The sequence below is a fragment of the Rhinatrema bivittatum genome, chromosome 5, assembly GCF_901001135.1.
Source record: "Rhinatrema bivittatum chromosome 5, aRhiBiv1.1, whole genome shotgun sequence".
NCBI lineage: Eukaryota > Metazoa > Chordata > Amphibia > Gymnophiona > Rhinatrematidae > Rhinatrema > Rhinatrema bivittatum.
Window position 1 is genome coordinate 344,055,581 of NC_042619.1, and position 21,039 is coordinate 344,076,619.

The following is a 21,039-nucleotide window of genomic DNA, read 5'->3' on the forward strand; positions in this document are numbered from 1 at the left end:
TGCACTTGATAACAATCTTAAGTGCTATGACAGGGCTGGAAAATACCAGTTGCCTGGGTGACTAAAGTTTAAGAGAATGGTGCCTAGTGCTGCCTCAGATTCAAAGGGAGCCGACACTAGCAACTCAGGTTCCACCCCCAAGTGGTGGTAAATTATAAAAGTGTTTTCAAGACTCCAAAATTGTTGAGCTGGCACCTAAGTTCTTAAAATATTTTTCTAGTCCTGTACTAAGACCTACCATATACAAGTCTTCACCAAATAGCAACAGGATTATCTCTGCATAATTTTATTAATTTTTTTTTTTCCTGGTTCACAGCGATGTTTTTCCAGAACCCAAGGATGATTTCAAACTTTGCATTTGTATCTTGAAATGGGAAGTTACAGCCCATCTGATTTAGTGTAGTTTTCAGTAATTCTAGAGATAACCTTTAGCTTCAGTAACACGTCAACCGGAAAACTGTCAGTAACTGGGAAACATCATAGCCTGCTTGTATAAGAAAAATGGAAAGCTATCAATTTATCTGCATCAGGGAGTTTTATTTCTTTTACTGTTATTTTTAATCTTTTAAAAAATAAAACACAAACCAAAGTATACCCAAAGGGAAAGAAAAATTAAATTAACAATTTCTTCCTTTTTAAAGATTAAGTCCACAAATAAAGGAGGAGATCCAACATCTAAAATATCAAGAGTAAGAAAATCTTAATACATGAACACGACCATTGAACCAAAACATATTAGTAGAATCAGTCACAATCAGTGAAACATCAGATTATTTTGTACGCTTAATACTGATCAAATTTAACTGATTATATTGCACGTATTCATATAAATATTGCACATAATATTGTTACATATTCAGGGGTGTCATTAACTCTAGGCACATGGGGCCCATGCCCAGAGTCTCAGCGGCCACTATAAATACACACCAATTTTCTCCTCTGACTCACCATGCATTGGTGGTAGGCGCTGAGGTGTATTCAGACCGAGCTGGTTTGGAGGCCAGACTCGGACAGATGCCAGGAGGTAATCCAGCACGTGGGGAAGCGGACAGGAGAACAGGTCTAGTCCGTCACCTCCGCACTATATGGAAAAACACTTCCACTTCGAACTGTAGGATTTCTGGGTGGAGGTTTCCGGGACTCAAGACCCTAGAGACATCATCCAAGAGCTGCAAAGGCTGGAGGATCATGCGCTCAACATCCACGCTGTGAGGGCCAGGGCCCGGAGGTTCGGGTGGCGCAGATTGTCCTGGTTCTGCAATATGAGGTCGGGAGCCATCCCCAGCGGGACCGGTACGCTCACTGACAGGTCATGGAGAAGAGGAAACCACACCTGCCTTGGCCAGCAGTGTGCCACCAGGATCATGGTTCCCCCATCCTCTTGCAGTTTTGTCAGGGTCCTCGAGAGGAGCGGGATAGGAGAGTACGTGTACATGAGACCCTGCACCCAGTTAAGAGAGAAGGCGTCGCAGGCCATATGGTCCTTCCCTGGAATCAGGGAGCAGAATGTGCTCACCTTGTGATTGTGCGGAAAGGCGAACAAGTCCATGTCTGGCATGCCCCCAGCAACAGCACAAGTCAGCTGCCACTGCAGGGTTCAGGGACCACACTTGTGGCTGGAAGGACAGGTTGAGGCGGGTCCGCCAGTGTGTTCAAGTGTCCCGGCAAGTAGGTGGCCCGTAGATACATCCCTCTGGAAAAGGCCCCAATCCCAGACCTGCATCACCTCCTGGTAGAGGAGGAAGGAGCCCGTGCTACCCTGCTTGTTGATGTACCACATCACCACCTGGTTGTCCATTCTGATGAGGTTGACCTTGGAGGACAACCTGTCCTGGAAGGCCCACAAGGCGTACTGGATCGCCCAAACCTCCAGAAAGTTTATCTGGCAGCAGGTTTCGGCCGCAATCCAAAGATCCTGGGTATGCAGGCCGTCCGTGTGGGCCCCCTTCCCCTGGAGTGGGCAGGCTGAAATGGGAGTCCGGTTTCCAAATTGGGAGTCCGGTTTCCAAATTGGGAAGGGCTTCCCACCAGATCAGGGAGAGGCTGAGAGGGTGCAATGTCCAACTTGGCGCCGATAAAGTCCTGGCATGGAGACAGACAGAGATGCAACAAATCCCAACGTAGGCAAGGTCTGAACCATCAGGACCAGTGCGTTCAAGGCCCCGGAGTGGGAATCTCTCTCTAGATCAACCAATCGTCCAAGTATGGAAAGACATGGACCCAGCGATGCCTGAGGTAGGCAGCCACCACCGCGCCAAGCATTTTGTGAAGACATATGAGGCTGAAGCAAGCCCAAAGGGCAGCACTTTGCTCTGAAAATGTTCCATCCCCACCAGAAAGCGGAGGTACTTCCTGTGGTTGGGGACAATTGCAGTATGGGCATAAGCCTCCTTTACGTCGAGGGAGCAAAGCCAATCTCCTCTTTGGAGGAGCGGGAACAGCATGCCCAGAGAGACCATTTTTAATTTCTCTCTTACGAGAAACCTGTTTAACACCCTGAGGTTGAGAATGGGGCACAAGCCGCAGTTCCTCTTGAGAATTAGAAGTACCTAGAGTAGAAGACGTGGCCCTGCTGCTCATGGGGGACCTGTTCCACTGCACCCGCTGCTAGAAGGGCGGAAAATTCTGATTGAAGGACGACCCGATGGGCAACCGAACCCCACGATGAGCATGGGGGAACGGTCTCTGGGAGCCTGCTGAAATTCAGGCAGTAACCCTGGCGGACAATGGAAAGGATCCAAAGGTCTGAAGTGATCATTTCCTAAAAGCAGGCGAAACAAAGGAGCCTGCCACCGACCAGGGGATCGACTGCCAGGGGAACCGGCGTTTGGCTCGAGCCCCCTTGCCACCAGTTAAAAGCCTAAAGAAGGGGCCTGCTGGGAGGCTGGTTGGGTCCTCAGAACCCGTTGCTGTTGGCCACAACCTCTGGGATTGGTCCAAGGTGGGCAGGCAAGGGTGACTGGAGAATAGTATTTCCTTGGCCGATAAAAGGGCTTGCGAGAGCCCGGGCTAGAGGACTTCCTGGTGGAGGAAGGGTCTTTGGAGGGGCTGGTGGAGAGTTGCTGAAGAGTATCATGTTGATCTTTCAGCTGCGCCATGACCTCTTTCACCTTATCCCCAAACAGGTTCTCGCCGATTGCCAAATCTCCAGTACCTCTTGAGAAAAGTTGCCAGGAGCTAGCTACTCTCTGCTCATTGACATAAAAAGCAAGGCTACTTGGTTTGATGTAAAATGCCCCCCCATAGGAAATATATGAACACTTGAAGCACATTCTTGATGGCTCTTGAGTTCAACAAAGTTCATTTGAATGATGATCTTCAAGAGTTCAGGTAACCTGAATATGATAGGACAGGATATGTGCTCCCCAGCCTTTGGTGGAGGCATCCATCACCAAGGTAACTCGGCAGGGTTGAGGCCAAAGGGGAGGATCCATCCCAAAGGACATGAGGGAGGAGCCACCAACAAAGCTGTTTCATTAGTTGAGAGAATAATTACAGTGTTCAGGATCTGAGAAAGCCCCACTGGAGATGGCAAAATGTGAAGCTGGGTTAGTAGCACTACATAAATTGCCACTCCCATGTGACTGTGGACAACCATGACCTGATGGGCTGAGTTTTGAAGAGAAGGAGATTCTGAAGCAGGTGGTGAAGGGTTTGTGCTCTGCCAGAGGGCAGGAATGCCTTCTGTTGTAAGAAATCTATCCATACTCCAATGAAATGGATTTGCTGGGTCAGAATCATGGTGGACTTCTCAAAGTTGATTAAAATTCCAAGAGTCTATAAGCAAGTGTACCATGGCATGAAGGGCTCATAACTCTTCCTCTCAAGAGGATGCCACTATTAGGCAAATGTTCAGATATGGGAAAACCTGAATTCCTTAATGTCTCAGGTGAGCTGCCACCACTTGGTGAAAATTCTGGGAGCAGCAGACAGGCCAAACTGAAGTACCTCGTATTGGTATAAGTAGAATCCACCTGGCAATAAAGGCAGCACCAAAACAAAGGGCTGATGGCAGAGTGCGTGTACGCATCCTTGAGGTCCAGTGAGCACATCTAATCCCTTGTCTGAACAAAACCAAGTACGGTGCTGAGGGAATTCATCTTGAACTTCTCTCGGTGTAGACAGCTGTTCAGGTGGTTCAGAATTGGTCATAATCCTCCCAGGGTGTGAGGAAGTAGTGGAGTAGAATCCCTAGGTCCCCCCTGCAAGGTTGGGACCTGCTCTGTAGTTCGCTGTTGGAGAAGAACTTGACTTTCCATGTGAAGTCGAGAAAGTTACAACTGATGCTGGAATGAAGTTCTGAAGAGCAGAGTGCTCCAAAAAAATGTTAACAGTAACCATACTATTTACATTGCTCATCACAATTTGGCACCATGCTCCCAGGAAGGCCTGGATTCCTCCCCCTACTGGACTGGTAATGTCTAGGAGAATCAGGATCAAAACCTCAGATTTTGGTTTGGCCTGCTGGGTTAATTTTGGCTGCCAGTGCTCCCTCTAATGGGGGTCTACCAGGCTGCTGCTAATTGTGCTTTTTGTGGATGATACTTATGGAAAGAGAGATAAGGGCATCTCTGGAAGTAAGGCCTCCTGTAAAATAAATAAATAAATAAAGGCAGGCTGTCAGTCAGATCTGACATGATCAATAAAGATTGGACTGTTACATTTGCTCTTTTGAGTGACTGCTGATGTTTATCTCCGAACGTTATCTCTCAGGTCTGCTTGCTTATCATGAACATCTTTATGAATGCTGCTGGACTGGAACCATTCTGTGTGCCTTGCTCCAATAGAAGCTGCTGAAGCTCTTGCAACGGAGTCTAAAGAAACTGCACATAAAAGATGTCCTTTCGTGGATTGCAAACTGGCTAAAAGACAGGAAACAGAGTAGGATTAAATGGACAATTTTCTCAGTGGAAGGGAGTGGACAGTGGAGTGCCTCAGGGATCTGTATTGGGACCCTTACTTTTCAATATATTTATAAATGATCTGGAAAGAAATACGACGAGTGAGATAATCAAATTTGCAGATGACACAAAATTGTTCAGAGTAGTTAAATCACAAGCAGATTGTGATAAATTGCAGGAAGACCTTGTGAGACTGGAAAATTGGGCATCCAAATGGCAGATGAAATTTAATGTGGATAAGTGCAAGATGATGCATATAGGGAAAAATAACCCATGCTATAATTACACAATGTTGGGTTCCATATTAGGTGCTACAACCCAAGAAAGAGATCTAGGCATCCTAGTGGATAACACATTGAAATCGTCGGTACAGTATGCTGCAGCAGTCAAAAAAGCAAACAGAATGTTGGGAATTATTAGAAAGGGAATGATGAATAAAACGGAAAATGTCATAATGCCTCTGTATCGCTCCATGGTGAGACCACACCTTGAATACTGTGTACAATTCTGGTTGCCGCATCTCAAAAAAGATATAATTGCGATGGAGAAGGTACAGAGAAGGGCTACCAAAATGATAAGGGGATGGAACAACTCCCCTATGAGGAAAGACTGAAGAGGTTAGGACTTTTCAGCTTAAGAAATTGCCATGCTGGGTCAGACCAAGGGTCCATCAAGCCCAGCATCCTGTCTCCAACAGCAGCCAGTCCAAGTCACAAGTACCTGGCAAGTACCCAAACATTAAATAGATCCCATGTTATTAATGCCGGCAACAAGCAGTGGCTATTTCCCTATTGATTAATAGCAGGTAATGGACTTCTCCTCCAGGAACTTATCCAAACCTTTTTTTTAAACCCAGCTACACTAACTGCCTTAACCACATCCACCCACAAGAAGTCTTTAAAATTAATAACTGCCACATGCCATCACTTCCAGGGAGAACTAATCCAGGTGGTAGGTAATACCCCAATACAAAGGTGCCACCTCCAGCTTATTTCTACTTAACCAAACACCCTACTGCCACTGGCGCTTTTCTCCTGCTTGTAGTCCACAGGTTCTCTCTTTTAGGACTGGGATTTATTCAGAAACCTCAGATCCTGGAAGTCACCCCATTCTGGGGCCCATGCAGTAAAGTCGCGTAGAAAGCGGGCGCTGAACAGTCAGCGCCCGCTCTCTTAACGCACGCATGGCGCCCCAAAGGGAGACCCGATTGGAAGGAAGGCGTTGAACAGACGTCCATAACCCACCCAGCAATGTCTTCCGGGGACTAGAGGGGAAGGCGAGCAAGGCAAGGATGGGTTAAAGGAATAAAAACTCTTCTTTTGAGTAACAACCTTACCAGTTTTATATGGAAACAATTACTAACTGAATTTTCTCTTTTTTTCTCTCTTTTCAACAATTACAACTTAAAGAACCGGTTCTCTTAAATAAAGAGCTTCAGTCAGGTAAGTAAACTTAAAACTTAACGCTCAATTATTCTCTTTCAATGTGTTTCTTTCCCTTAAGAGCTGAGTCTGTGTGTTACTTATCTCTTACAGAGAAGCAGGAGGGCAGCAGTTCATCCTCTCCTCTAGTAAGCATATTTGAGCCTTTTTGTCTGTCTAGTTTGCGTTTTATATTTTCTTCTCTGCTACTCTTTTGTGTCATCTTTGTTCCTATTCTTTGGTTTATTTAAAAAAAAGAAAAAAAGGTATGTGCCTTTCAGTGAGCCGTTCTTTGTTCAGGTCGCTGTTTTTGTGGTGGTGCTGTGTAATTATTGAGGCTGGCTAACGTGGGCAGGAGGTTTAGCTTTCTCTTTACTCTACTACCTAACAACCCAATAATGCGTCAGCTAAAGAGTTCCCCTCAATGTTTCTTGTATGGCTCGATGAACTGTTTCTGCTATTGGAAAATAAAGAATAATTAATATATCCTGGCTAACGCAGAGAGACGTCAGCAGCCTGTGATGATGTTCACTCATCCCTCCCCTCACAGGGTATAAAACCCCAAGACAGGTCCTGTGATGAGAGCCTTACTGCTTGCTGCGTTTATCTGTTCTGGTGAAACGTTTCCTTAGGACTTCACTTTAGTTCTCACCTGAGCAACTGTTCCCCAGATTTACTTAAGAACCTGGAGCTGCCACTCAGCTAGGGATAAGAGACGTGAGATAACATTGCTGCCTCACTGCTAAATCCTTACGATAAACTTTCCCACCATCTTCACTGCTGCCTAGCGTTATTTTTCACAGCTCAGGCAGCACCACCTCAATCTTTAATCCAAGTGGGGGTTTTTTTTCTCTCACTCAATGCTCATCCGCAGCAATAATCTACTAAAGTTTGACAGAACCTCGCAGATCTGCTATAAATACTTTAAGCCTGCCTGACCTGTATGCTGCCCGGTTCCAGGTTCTCTCGGCTTCAAAACACTCACTCGCTCATTCACACAACCACCACAATGTGTTTGACTTCACTAAGCCTTAGAGAGGAGCCATTTGACTCAGTTTCCAGCGCAGCTTTCTCTGAGATTTTCCCAGCATCCTTGCACCGAGGCGTGCTTAAATACTTCTTGGGTTGATCTGCACAGCTTGTTAAAGACCTCAATTCCATTTCTTTTTCCTCTTCTCCCTCATTGTTCTGATCTTTAAGGAATTTAGACAAAACTTTTCTAAAAGAGATTTACTGATATGAATGAGATTGTGCTTTTCCCAGGTCTCGTGTTCTTACACTGTCCTCATCACCTTGAAGCTCCTGCGTTGTCAGGATGATGGCTTCAGCACGTAGCAATCTTGAAACTTGTGCTGAGAGAGCTTTTCTAGCATTTTAAAAAACTAAAACCTGGACTGGACATTCAAAGCCACTGGACTGGAGCCAACTTTACAACCAATTAAAATGTTATCTTTAAAACACACTCACACGTTCCCCGTGTCGTCTCCCATCAGCCCACATGCCTGCAAATGTCCATTATACCCATAAAACCATCCACTGATATTAATACCCACTATTTAAAAGCTATACCTCTCAAAATCAAAATAAACATTGAATAATAGTTTCCAGACTCCTTATTGGTGCCTCCATCCCAAACTGTGATTTTTAAATTATTTTTAAAAGTGTGTATTTGGGGAAACTTCAGGGCTCGCTCAGGCACTATCATTGAAATGTGAGGCATGCCATCCTCCCCGTCCTCAGAAAATTTGCAAGCTTAAAAAAAAAAAAAAAAAAAAAGCCGTAGGTTTTTGTGGTTCTAAGATTAAACTCACAAACCCCTTTCTGTGCAATTTTCATGAAGACCAGCTGAATGTGTGCACATCTTTTGCGGGGATCACTTGCTAGCTGATTTCCCAGTCACTAGTTTCACACCCTGCCTTGCACTATGCCACTGTTATTCATTATAGACTGTGCCCCTTTTACCTTTTCATAAAAAGTAAATTAACCGGCCTGATTAAAGAAAGAAAGTAAATGTACCTGAAAGTCGTCATAAGGGAAGAGCAGCATCTCCCGTAAAGCGTCATTTAGGATTTGTGTCTTCTTCTGGACAATGACATTTTCATAGTCTAGTGGTTCAATGAGCTTTGGTTTCGCCTGGAAAGTAAAAATAAATAAGTTCTAGTTTTCCTATGAAACGAAGTGATTTTTTGCTTATTTTCACTCATGAAAATGTACATTTAAGTAAAAATGTTGGCATTTTTAAAAATATACTTTAAATTGCATAGGTCTGGAAGTCAACATCTCAGAAAATGTTTAATGAAATAAATCCTCCATGACTTGGCATTTGTGAATAAAATAAATATTAATTAAATACATCTATTCTTTGCATTACCTATTTTCCCAAGATAATTACTTTATTTATTTATTTTATTTATTTAAGTTTTTTTATATACCAACATTCAAGACGGTAGTCCCATCATGCTGGTTCACAAGAAACAGGGGTGCAATAAACTTTACAATTTGAACAATGGTGCAGAAAAGCAGTTACATGTAACAGGGAATCAATAACTAGGAGTAAGAAGGAAAATGAAGATCAGATAATTATATATATATATATAATAACATTATAAGAGGTGGCTATTAATGCTATTAATGCTATTACTAGCGAAGAATGTTGATTGGAGGAAGTTAAGTAATGTTGGAGTTAGGAAAGGCCTAACTAACTTTTCTAACTGAGAAAGACTTTATAAAGTCTTCTTTATAAAGTCTAACTTTATAACTTCTTTATAAAGTTAGACTTTATAAAGTCTAACTGAGAAAGACTTTATAAAGTCTTTCTCAGTTAGAAAACCACACCAAGGCAGTTTTCCAAACAGAAAATATTGACAACATTTAAGCACACAACATAAAAAGCTGGCCAGACGGAGGTAAACTGTGTAATAAGTGATTGCTTCTGGGGGAATGCTAAGCCAAAAAGATTTCTCTGCATAATATTTTCAAAACTGGCATATTTTACTTGCAATAGTTTCACCGCAATAGAGAAACAGATGCAGAATCTTTCAAAGTAAAAATGAATGAAGGTTAATCCAATGAATTCTATGGATAGCAGAGTAGGGGCCATGGAACTCCCTTTCCAGCCCATCAATTTTCCCTTCCTGTGGCTACAATTCAAGCAAGGAAGCGTTTTTCCTCTTCCACACGTGGCAGCAGCAAACACGGCATTTTCCCAGGCCCAGCCAACAGAAAATCTGGACGATATGCATCGACAAAGGCTTACGGCTTTCAGGCCCGGCCAGCAAAGGAGAAGCCAGCTAGATCCACACAAATGAAAATAAGCTGCTGCTGCTGGTGGCTGCTGTCACTGCTCTCAACCCAGCCTGCTTCGCTGTAGCTCCACGTTTACTTCCGGGGGAGTAACAGTCCCATGCGCACGCTACCCTCTTGCTCTGCCTCCTGACGGACTCCCCATGTCCAGGTTTACCATGGCTGCCGAAGCTGCCATCCCCCCAGTTGTGGCAGGCGACCAAGTGTAGTGTGCCCAGTCCACCTCTGCAACTATCAGCCCCCATCGACCAGATCACAGCCTACCAACCCAGGGTCACCAGCACCAGCCAGCAAATAAAGGCCACCGTCCCTAACTAGAGGGGAAAAACAACTACATTTACAGGAAAAGAGGGGAGAGAGGTGAGTGAGAAGGAAGGAGAGTGTTGTTATAATGAAGGGGTGCAGGTGTGAGAGGCGAGGGTGGGCATGCACCACCCTCCTCACCAGGGAGCAGATGCAGGGCATGGAGGGGATACAGTTCCCAGGTGTGGGGAAGGGTGGCCAACATCTGAGAAATCTAAAATTATTCTGTCTGACCTTATCTTCCACACCCCCGGAAACCCTACCTCCCCCTTTCCCAGCATTTCACATCAGAAGGGCCAGATCTCTGCTCAGCGAACAACGGGGGACCCCACAGCTCTCTCGGTGATTTGAAATGTCCCATGAAACCCATCCTTTGCCAAGTCTGGAGTCACCTCTACTAGATACGGTTGCTCATTTGCACTGCTGTTAGAACTACTAGCAATTCGCATCTAAAATAATGAGGAATATGGAAAGAGTAAAGTGAGAACAAGAGATGCAAATGGCATTTGTTCATATAGTTACAGTTACAAACTCACATTTTATCATCAAATCTTCTTTAAGGAACCAATATGGTCAGATAGATTTAGAATTAATCTTAAACCCTAAGGTACTAAACAATTTTCTGAGGAACTGGGTCTCCCAATTCATAAAATATTTAAGGATAAATATACCTACTGTGACAATATCTGAATCTGATCCACAAGGGGACACTGTAATCAGCTTTAATTCTTTTTTTTTTAAATTTATATTTTATTGCGTTGAAGCAAAGACAAGCAAAAGTGAACAACAAAGCAACACATGACAAACGTATTGTCCTTCAACATTTTCAAACGTGATAAACATCTTTTATCCCCAGTCCCCACCCATCCCCCCACCTCCCTCACCATGAGTTCCCAGCTAATGACTTATAAGTAATAGCCACTGAAAACGGGCCGCTGCTGGTGATTGAGCATATACTCTGTTATAGTTCTGTTGTCCGAGAGAGGTAACATCACAAGTTAGTGAGATTAGGCAGTGTCCAAACTTTCCCAGTCCAAAAAGGGTTTCCAAGTATCCCGAAAGAGGGTTTGAGTTCTGTGTAAATCCGCTGTGATTGCTGCCATCCGACATATGTAATGGACCTTTTGCTGTACTCGTGGAAGTGCAGGAAGCACAGGCTGCTTCCAATGTTGTGCTATAACCATTCTTGTAGCAATAAAAACCTGTTGACATAATAAAGTTTGGTGTTTGGTCATATCTTTGTGCGGCAAGCTAATGAGCATGAACCCAGCATTTAAGAGATCAGGGACTTGTAGTACCTGCTCCAACCATCTCGCCACCTGGATCCACAGAGAACGCACCTGTGAACAGGACCACCACATATGCATGTACGTGCCACAACTGCCACAGTTTCGCCAACATTTTGCACTGAGGGTGGGATAACGCTTATGGAGAACATGAGGAGTTAAGTACCATCTGGTAAGCATCTTGTAACAGTTTTCCTGCATACTCGCTGAGACAGAACACTTTTTTACTATAGTATATAATTGTAACCATTCCTCATCCGTAATGGCCCTCTCCAAATCCTGTTCCCAAGCTTTAGTATGTGGGAAGCTCTCACCTGCACCCTCAGACAAGAGAACATATATTTTAGAAACCATTCCCCGCTTCTTATCCACATCATCACAGTAATGTTCAAATAGGGTTTTACCCTGGGCAATGGAGGGGTGTACAGGAGCACTTGTGAGAAAATGGGAAATTTGAAATCCTGTAAGAAAGTCTGTGGCAGGTAGCTGATATGCGCTCTGAAGTTGAGGCCAAGTCATAGCAGAGCCGCCCCCCAAGAAGTGCCCAATTTGGAACAGGCCTCTAGACTTCCAACCCCGGAAAGATGGATTATGATGCCCGGCAGGGAAGTTGCATAAATGAGTAAGGTGCGTAGAATAGAAATACTGGCGGGTGCCTATAATTAGTTTCTTCCACTTATACCATAAGCGTATAGTGGTGTTAATGGATGGAGATAATGCATCCACAAAAACCCATGTATCGCGTGGCTGCCAGGCCAAGGCCGCTAGTGGCATATGCCCCAAGATGCGGTCTGCAAAGGCGACCCATTGTTTGGCTGTGGTGATCCTATGGCAGTCTGTGATCACAAGTAACTGAGCCGCCACATAGTATTTCGCTAGATGAGGCACTCCCAAACCTCCCCTGTCCCTAGGTAAATATAACAAACGACGTGATAGTCTTGGGGGTCGCCTGCGCCAAATGAAATCAAATAAGATCTTCTGCCAGGACTTCAACAAAGCAGAGCTGAGATGAATAGATAGGGTGATAAACAGATATAAAAATCTGGGTAAAATGTTCATTTTTACAATAGCTATGCGCCCCATCCACGAATGGTGACCCCTGTCCCAAGCCTGTAAGTCTTTCCTAATTTTACCCAAAAGGGGTGTGTAATTGAGGTCGTATAAGGCATCAGGGTCAGCCCCAATATGCACCCCAAGATATTTAATGGCACCTTTTGCTATCTTAAAAGGGTATAGCCGTTGTAAGTCCTGTATAGTGTTAGGGTCGACTGATACATTGAGAATCTCGGATTTATCTAGATTGATTTTAAAACCGGAGACCGCACTAAAAGCAGTGAGCTCAGAGGTGATTTCCCGGAGGGAGGTGTTAGGGTTGGTGACAGTCATGAGAATGTCGTCTGCAAAGAGAGACAATTTCATGTGGAGATCCCCTAGACTGACACCCGTGATTTTAGCAGAGTTACGGATTCGCGTTGTAAAAGGCTCTAAAAAGAGTGCAAACAATAAGGGCGAGAGCGGACATCCCTGTCGAGTCCCACGTTGTACCGGGAACTCAGTTCCATATCCCCCATTAACCTTTATGCGCGCAGTGGGAAGATGATATAGTACATGAAGCCACTGTAGATAGACAGGCCCAAAATTCATTTTGTCTAAAGTGGCAAACAGGAACTCCCAGTGCACTAGATCAAATGCCTTTTCTGCGTCAATAGCCAGGAGCAACAACGGCATGTTCTGTTTCTTAGCCCACCACAGAATATCAGTGACCTTACGCACATTATCTGCCGCCATTCTTTGCGGGATAAACCCTACTTGATCCCTGTGGACCATCCCCGGGAGGACTATATTGAGACGTGCTGCTAGTATCTTCGCCAAGATCTTTAGATCCAGGTTAATGAGGGATATCGGTCTGTAGGAACTGCAGAGAGTGGGGTCCCTACCTGGTTTTGCCAACACAGTGATGCCGGCTGAATTCGTGTGTGGGGGTAAAAAATCCCCCTCCCGCAAACTATTAAAATAAGTCACTAAGGGCGTAAGAAGGGATGCGCTGCATTTCTTATAATACGCACTAGAGAAGCCGTCGAGACCCGGGGCTTTGCCGGCCTTTAGATCTCGAATGGCCGCCTGAACCTCCGCTACATTAATCGGCTCATCAAGAGTAGCCTGCTGTGCTACAGTAAGACCCGGTAGTTGTAAATCCGTAAGGTACTGCCCAATGGACTGGGCTGATATAGTATCATCTTTTTTATAGAGGGACTCATAGAATTTGGTAAAACACTCTCTAATCCCCGCTGAAGAAGTGACATACCTCCCTTCTGGGTTCTTTATCTTGGCGATATTGTTCTGTATAGAACGCTGTTTCAGCTGGCGAGCCAATATGCGGCCTGCTTTATTGGAGCCCTCAAAGAATTTTTGGTGAGTACGCTCCAGAGCGTGTGCAACCCAGGCGGCATCCAGCATGTGCAATTCTGTGCGTACTGTACTCAACTGTCGTAACAATTCAGGGTTTAAGGTGCATGCATGCTGACGAGCCAACCCGCTCAACCTACCAAGAAGTTCTGTTCTGCGCTTTTCTCTGGCTTTTTTCCCCGCAGTGGCAAGTGCAATGAGCTTCCCGCGAATAACTAATTTAGAGCATTCCCACAAAGATCCTGCCGCTGCTACGGAGCCCGTGTTATTTAGAAAATACTCTTCAAGGTATTCATTAACTACCCGACACTGCTCCTCGTCCCCCAGTAGCTCCTCTCGTAACCTCCAATATCGAATGCCCATATCCACCGTGGACAGAGTCAGCGTCACCCATACCGGAGCGTGGTCTGACCACGTGATGTCTCCTATCCCCACGTCCGCTACCTGGTTCTGCAACCCCTTGTCTACCAGAAAAAAGTCTATCCTGGAGTAGGATGTGTGGGGGTGTGAAAAGAAAGTGTACATTCTTGAAAAGGGGTTTCGCGAGCGCCATATATCTACTAACCCCCAGAGAGAAATCACGTTGGTCAATTCAGAGGAGGCTGCCCAACTGTCTGCTTTCAGGCGATGGGATGTATCCATTCTCGGATTGCGTACCAAATTATGATCACCCCCCCACAGTACCTGACCTTCTATATAGTGGTTCAATTTATCCACTAAAGAGCGCAAGAAACATCCTTGGTCCCTATTGGGGGCATAGATATTAATGAGCGTGTATACATGCTGGTCTAGCTTGATCTTTAAGAAAAGATACCTCCCATTGGGATCCGCTATGTGAGATACATATGTATATGGTATGGAGCTGGCCATCAGAATGCCCACCCCAGCATACTTATTGCCACGGGTGCTGGCTGCTAAATACACGTGTGGGTAACCCGCCAGCTGCAGCAGGCGTTCATGGTGCCTACGCAAATGCGTTTCCTGGATAAAGGCTATTGATACCTGTTGTTGTTGCAAATCCCTCTGCAAAAGGTGCCTCTTTTTGGGGGAATTAAGGCCCTTAACGTTAAGGGACCACACCTTCATCGCCATACAGATAACACGACACTCCCACCAGCGTCCTTACAATGTCCCCCCCCTCCCGCCAGACAGCAGATTGTAGAAAACTGAACAAAGCATAACAATAGTGCGAACTCATGGTCCCCCTACCCAACCTTCCCGATCCCCCCAATACACATGTATCCTCGCCCTGGATACCTACAGTCTGAGAACGTGAACACACCATCGAGCACTAAGCTCAACCCGCTCAATATTCGTATACTAGAGCGTATTTGTCCCGATCATCATGTTAAATAGCAAGGTTAAACTTGAGGGAAAACAAATCCTGCCGAGGACTTACGCAGCAAGATAATGTCCTGTATTAATGAGAGATGAAGCGTTGCAATTTCTGAAAGCTGCAAGCATCAATGCGGCACAAAGAATCAATCGTCCAATCGCAGACCTCAGGAACCAGAGCCCTGATTAGACTTCTGTCGAGCCAGGCGGTTATTATTGCCCACTCTCCGCCACCCGGGTGTAGTAGTCATCCGATAGGGTAGTTCTTCCGGCTTACTGGCAGGCAGGGCATGAGGGATGTTAGCTTTATTGAAGGCCTCCTTCGCTTCCGCCAGTGTCTTGAGGCGATACGTGACCCCCTCCGTAGTGAATAAAAGCCCAAAGGGAAATGTCCATCTGTAGCGGATCTGCTTCTCCTGCAGGATCGTTGTCGCAGCTCGCAGTTCATAGCGCTTGCGGAGTGTGGAGGCTGCCAAATCCACGAAGATGCTTACTTTGTGGCCTTCCCAGACCCACTCACGCTGCTTCCTGGACACCAGATAAATTCACTCCTTCTCCCGAAATATCTGCATACAGAGCAGTATGTCCCTGGGCCGATCTCCGTTGCGAGGGCCTTGCACCCGATGCGCTCTTTCAACGTTATAGGTGAGGGAGGGCCGTTCCTCGTCCGCACCAGCTGGCGGCTCCGCCTGCATAATAAAACGAAGCAATCGAGTAGCCACCTCCCTGCAGTCTGTGAAAGCTGGCGTCTCAGGGATCCCCCTGATACGCAAGTTATTGCGACGTGACCTATTCTCTAGGTCTTCTAATTTTTCTTCCATACTCATGTGCTCCGCCCTGCTTACTTTTTGCAATTCGCGAGTTCGATGCGTAAATTCCTCCTGTGCTTCCATCCTGGTATCCAGTTCATCGACCCGCCGGCCCATTGAGGCTAGATCCTCCTTAACATCCGCTATCAGGGTCTGTAACTCCTGTTTGTGTTGCCGCATATCGGCACGTAGTTCTATGAACCATTCTCGCAACTCTGAGCGAGAAGGTAGATCATGCAGAGACTGCGGCGCCGCGTGTTCGAGCTCGTGTGCCACGTCTCCCTCAGCGGCCTGCTCCGCTGCAGGGGTGTCGTCTGCGACGTCCATTTTCTCGTAGGCGAACTGTTTTAAGTTCACATTTTTTTTCTTCCCCGCCATCTCGAACCGTCGGAGAAGCGGGATCGCCGATTTGCGCGGAAAAAATAGAGCGTTTGCAGCTGATCAGAGCGCAAATGTACAGGGCAGAGCCGGGAGCGAACGCCTAAGCCGCCATGCCCGCTGGTGACGTCATCACGTCCTCCATCAGCTTTAATTCTGTGCAGGAGACTTGCAAGAGTGGTAAGGGTATGGCCAACGGAAGGGGTCAGCCAGTCGTAAGATAAGCTTACCCTCCCCCCTCTTAAATTCTGGGTGAATTTCCCAATAAGGACACTCTCGGCAACTAAGCTGCCCATTTTCAAGGTTTAAAACATGAGACCCACAACCATACAGTCAATAGCACTTTATTCATCTAATTTTTCAGGCCTTGAACAAATAAATAAGGGAAAACAGAACTTATTCAGCTTTAACCCAACCTTCAAATAAAGGCTAAGCTTAAGCAAGATATATTACAGCACGTATTAGTCTCAGTTAGCTTCTGGCTAAGACTAAACATTTCTGAGAACAGCAAAGGTGTCGGAAGTGTGTGACATCATCAGATGGCACCCAGTCCAAACCTGTCTCTCACTGGGCCTGCCCAGCCTATAATCAACGCCACATGCCCATGCAGCAGCCCCTTCAGTCTTATTTCTTAGCTTAAATAAGGAGAAGCTAACTCCAAGGGGAGGGGGGGCTGGTCTTGTGAGGATTGATATCTTGCTGTCTTCAGAGAATATCTGTTAAAACCGTAAGCAACTCTGCTTTCTTCAAGGACAAGTAGGATGGCAAGCCTCACAAATTGGGAATCCCTAGCTACAGAGTACCCCACTAAAAAAAAGGGGTGCCAATAGGCACAACTTATTAGCAACATGCCTTTTCTCTTCTATATTTCTCTTATGGGGGCAGCCTGGGACATAAACAAATAGACCCTAGAAAAGACTGAGTTGGGTTCTATACCTCAAAGAGGTTCTGCAGGACTGACTGACCGAACCTGTCACATCAGGACAGCAATAGTGCAATGTGAATGTGTGGCAAGAGCTCCACATAACAGCCCTGCAGGATCTCCATGGACACCCAGAGTAGGTGGATTATCAATGCCTCCATGGCTCTGACACCATGAATCTTGACATGACCCATCAGATTTACGATCGCTTGGACATAACAAGAAGATACAATCTGTTAGCTAACTGGATAAAATCTGGCAATGGCAGTCCCTAGTTTTGGGAATGAAAAGACATAAAAAGCTGTTTGGACTTTCCATGGCCTTCAGTCCACCCCAGGCAGAAGGGCAAGCTTCTCTCTAGCAATGCAAACTCTGCAGTGCTTGTTCACCCTGCCTGGGAAAAAATGTTGCATGGACAATTGACCAATTAACACCATCCAACACCTAGGATGGTGCAAAGAATCACCCTAGCACGATAAACTTAGTATAAGGTGGATGATGGGGTAGCGCCTCCTTGTGGTCACAGTGTATTCCTCTATATATGGAACACAGCAAGGGGTAATGAGCAAGACCTCGCTTGCATGCCCTTGGATGTGGCCTCAGGGCCGGGTAGCTAGTCCAGGCTGGTAATATCGCCTCCTTGTGGAGAAGGATGGAAAGGACACGTGCTTCAGGGTTGTGAGGTTAGTTATAAGCCAGGAAGAGAGGTAGCTAACTGTAATGTTTACGCGGTTTCAAGACCGTGGGTATCCCAATTTGGTCTTGAAACAGGGCATATAAAAGAGCTTTATTTGTCAGAGATTTACTGTTGAATTATAAGAACACCAAAGATTGTGGACTGACGTGTGTTTTACACTATAGTAATCATGTACGTGATCTAATTGGTATTTTACAAAGACATTGGTCCATTTTGGCCCTCCATAAAAATTTCAAGGATTTACCACGCTTCTCATTTGTAAGGCATCAAAACCTACGTGACCGATTGGTACATGCTTGTTTAAGGACTGAAGATACAACAGTTTGTGGAAAACAGCCAAAAGGCAATCACCCCTGTGGCGCATGAGAGATGTGTGGGTTAGCAATGACTGGGGCTGTATGGCAAGACCCCGGTTTGAAACAGGATTTTTTTGAAGAATTTTACTGATTGCAATTCCAGCTTAGTAGTTTATGCATTACAATGTTCTTGCAATCTAACATATGTTGGTCGCACAAAAAGAAAAATAAGGACACGGCTAATCGAGCATAAAAGTTGTATAAAAACAATCGAAACTGACTGCTCCGATGGTGCCCCATTGCATAGAAAAGAATCAATTTAGAGACTAAGTGGACGGGGGGGGGGGGGGTGATGTCCAAATGCTGTTGAATCGCCGTGAACGATTTTGGATCTTTAAATTGAATACCGTGCAACCCAATGGATTAAATGATTAACTGGTACTCTTTAATTTAATGATGGATAGCTTGGTAGGTGCTTAAGATATTGGATGAAATTTGCTTGACTAATAAGGGATGGGGCGGTGTTGACCGCCTGGAAAATTCAATGTGACGTCCGGTTTTCTGAGGATTTAATGAGCCGGACCAGATGCCATTTTTAAAGGGAAGCTAAAGTGATGTGATAGACCGCGAAAAAAAGCTTCGTTTTGAAAAGGTTTTCGGTGTTTTATGGATTGGCGCAATCAGTCTTTCATTTTACAATGATTTTTGAAAGCAGTATGGTCCCCCTGATGCAGACAATCGTAACATGGATCCATGTCAGGGCACGAAGGAGCTGATTAGGATAAGTGACAGCAGGTAGTGCTTTATAAAAATGTGCGTTTGCTGAAAAAAAGACTGGTGTGTGGAACAAGTTTGTGAAGCAAAGGACTTTCAAGACTGAGATGAGAGCCTCGTTGCAAGAAAGGTTTTTCTCCAAAGTCGGGGTGTTTAAGATATTTAAAAAGATACAAAAATAAGAAATTATCAATAAAATTGGACTTAAGAGTTAATACAGGATGCAGTATGAACATTCTGACTACTTGCAAGTCCTACAAAAAAGAAAAACAATTAGTAAATATATATAATCAAGAACCGTAGCTGTATAAGATACAAAATATTGTCTACTGAGAGACTCTTGGGTTGTTTTGTGATTAATTAGTCCTTTGGTTTGGTTGATTTATAACTGTAACAGCAAGGCCAGTTAAGTATCTACCAAAAGAAACATTAAAACTCTGGAGGCGGGTTTCCCAGGGGAAGTGGGAACGTGAATAAGGCGACAGTCCAAGCTTTTCCAACACCGCTTCTTCTGCAGGCCCGGATCCCTTAATGGGGACCGCCAAGGTCCTCTCAGACTTAGAAAAGTGTTATGAACTGGCCCCTTTTCCAACAGGGTTCAGAAAGGAAAGGAAAAAAAGAAGAGTCTTTTCTGCCTTGCTTGGCTTAGGAGTGCAAAAACAAAACCAGAGTTTTTTCCCACCATTGGGCCAAGCTTAGTGTAACAGTCGTTCCCACGAATGTCCAGAGCATTGCTACAGAGCCACTCCTTTTAGCAGCCACAAAGTAGGGGGGGGGAAAAAAAAGCACAGTTGTTTTTTTCTCTTAACTGGGGGTCTACAAGTGCTCAGATTACTGCTGTTGTGAATCCTTCTCTAGTCCCATTCACAGAGAAAGAAAAAGAATGCAGTGGAGTTGCGACTTCTCTAACCACGTTCAAAGTAATCAAAAACAAACTACAACACAGTCTTTTCTTTCAGAGGACCAAGCCAAGAGGCCCTGCTGGGTTCAACCTCCCCCACACCTCCTGCAGAACTAGAGACAATTCAAACTAAAAAAAAAAAAAATTGTGTTGCAATACTCAAGGCTTTGGCTTCCTAGGCCTGAGGCTTTGCCTCCTCCTTTCCTGTTCATTCTGAGGTCTCCACGAGTTCTGCTTCTTCTTCCGTTTCTGTAGGCAGCTCCACCTCCATCGGCTCTGGTTGTTCCCAGCATCCTCATTCCCAGGCCACCTGTGCCTCAGTTGTATCCCAATGTCACCTAGACTACTGCTCGAAAACCCAGGCCCAGCCTCCTCCTGCCTAGCTGCTTCCTGTTTAGGCTCCCAGGTCTCCTTGGTGGAGCTAGGCCTCCTGAGAAATATAGTCCTCAGTTTTAAGGGGGGACGCCTAATTTTTTTGCACCCTGCCTAAACGCTCCTGGGGTTTACTGAGTGGATACCTCCTGTCTACCCTCTCCCTGATCATCACAGTGGATACATTATTAGAGTCTGGAGCTCACTGACCCTGAACAATGAAGTGACCATCACCAAAAATACAACTTTCCAGGTCTAGTACTTCAGGTCATGGAGTGCCTGAAAGGGAGCTTTCGGTAGCTGGGTCAGAACCACATTGAGGTCTTACAACAGGTGGCCTAATTGGAGGCTTCAAATTAAACATGGCCAACATAAATTGGACAACCAAAGGCTATCCAGAAATAGGTCTACTTTCTACATGTTGGTACCAGGCACCAATTGCAGAGCTGGATTTGAGACAATCAAGCAGTTTTGAGTGGAGCAGATCAAATGCAAAGCCTTTTGCTCACATCACAAGACAAAACTGGGCTGCATAGAGAGGAATATCTAGTAAGAAAAAGGAAGTGATAATCCCCTTGTACAGATCCTTGGTGAAGCCTCACCTGGAGTACTGTGTTCAGTTCTGGAGACCGTATCTCAAAAGGGATAGACACAGGTTGGAGGCAGTCCAGAGAAGGGCGACAAAAATGGTGGGGGGTCTCCAAATGACTTATGAGGAGAGGATGAAGGACCTAAATATGTATACCCTGGAAGAGAGGAAGAGCAGAGGAAATACAAAACCTTTCAAGTATCTGAAAGTCTGTAATGATTCACAAATTAACAACAAACCTTATCTGCCGGAAAGAAACCAATAGAACTAGGGGTCACGAAATGAAACTCTGGGGAGAACAACTCAATCAATGTTAGGAAATATTTCTTCATGGAGAGGGTGGTGG

General features: G+C 45.3%; 1 protein-coding gene across 6 annotated transcripts in view; it reads right to left on the minus strand.

The window, feature by feature from the left end:
- The window catches only part of DOCK9 (dedicator of cytokinesis 9), a 491,864-nt gene that overhangs the window by 294,221 nt on the left and 176,604 nt on the right, over positions 1 to 21,039 (minus strand). For all 6 annotated transcript variants that reach the window (XM_029604490.1, XM_029604488.1, XM_029604486.1 and 3 more), the window contains exon 2: positions 8,339 to 8,455. In XM_029604490.1, coding sequence (XP_029460350.1) covers positions 8,339 to 8,455 — 117 coding nt within the window. The remainder of the gene's footprint in view (positions 1 to 8,338; positions 8,456 to 21,039) is intronic.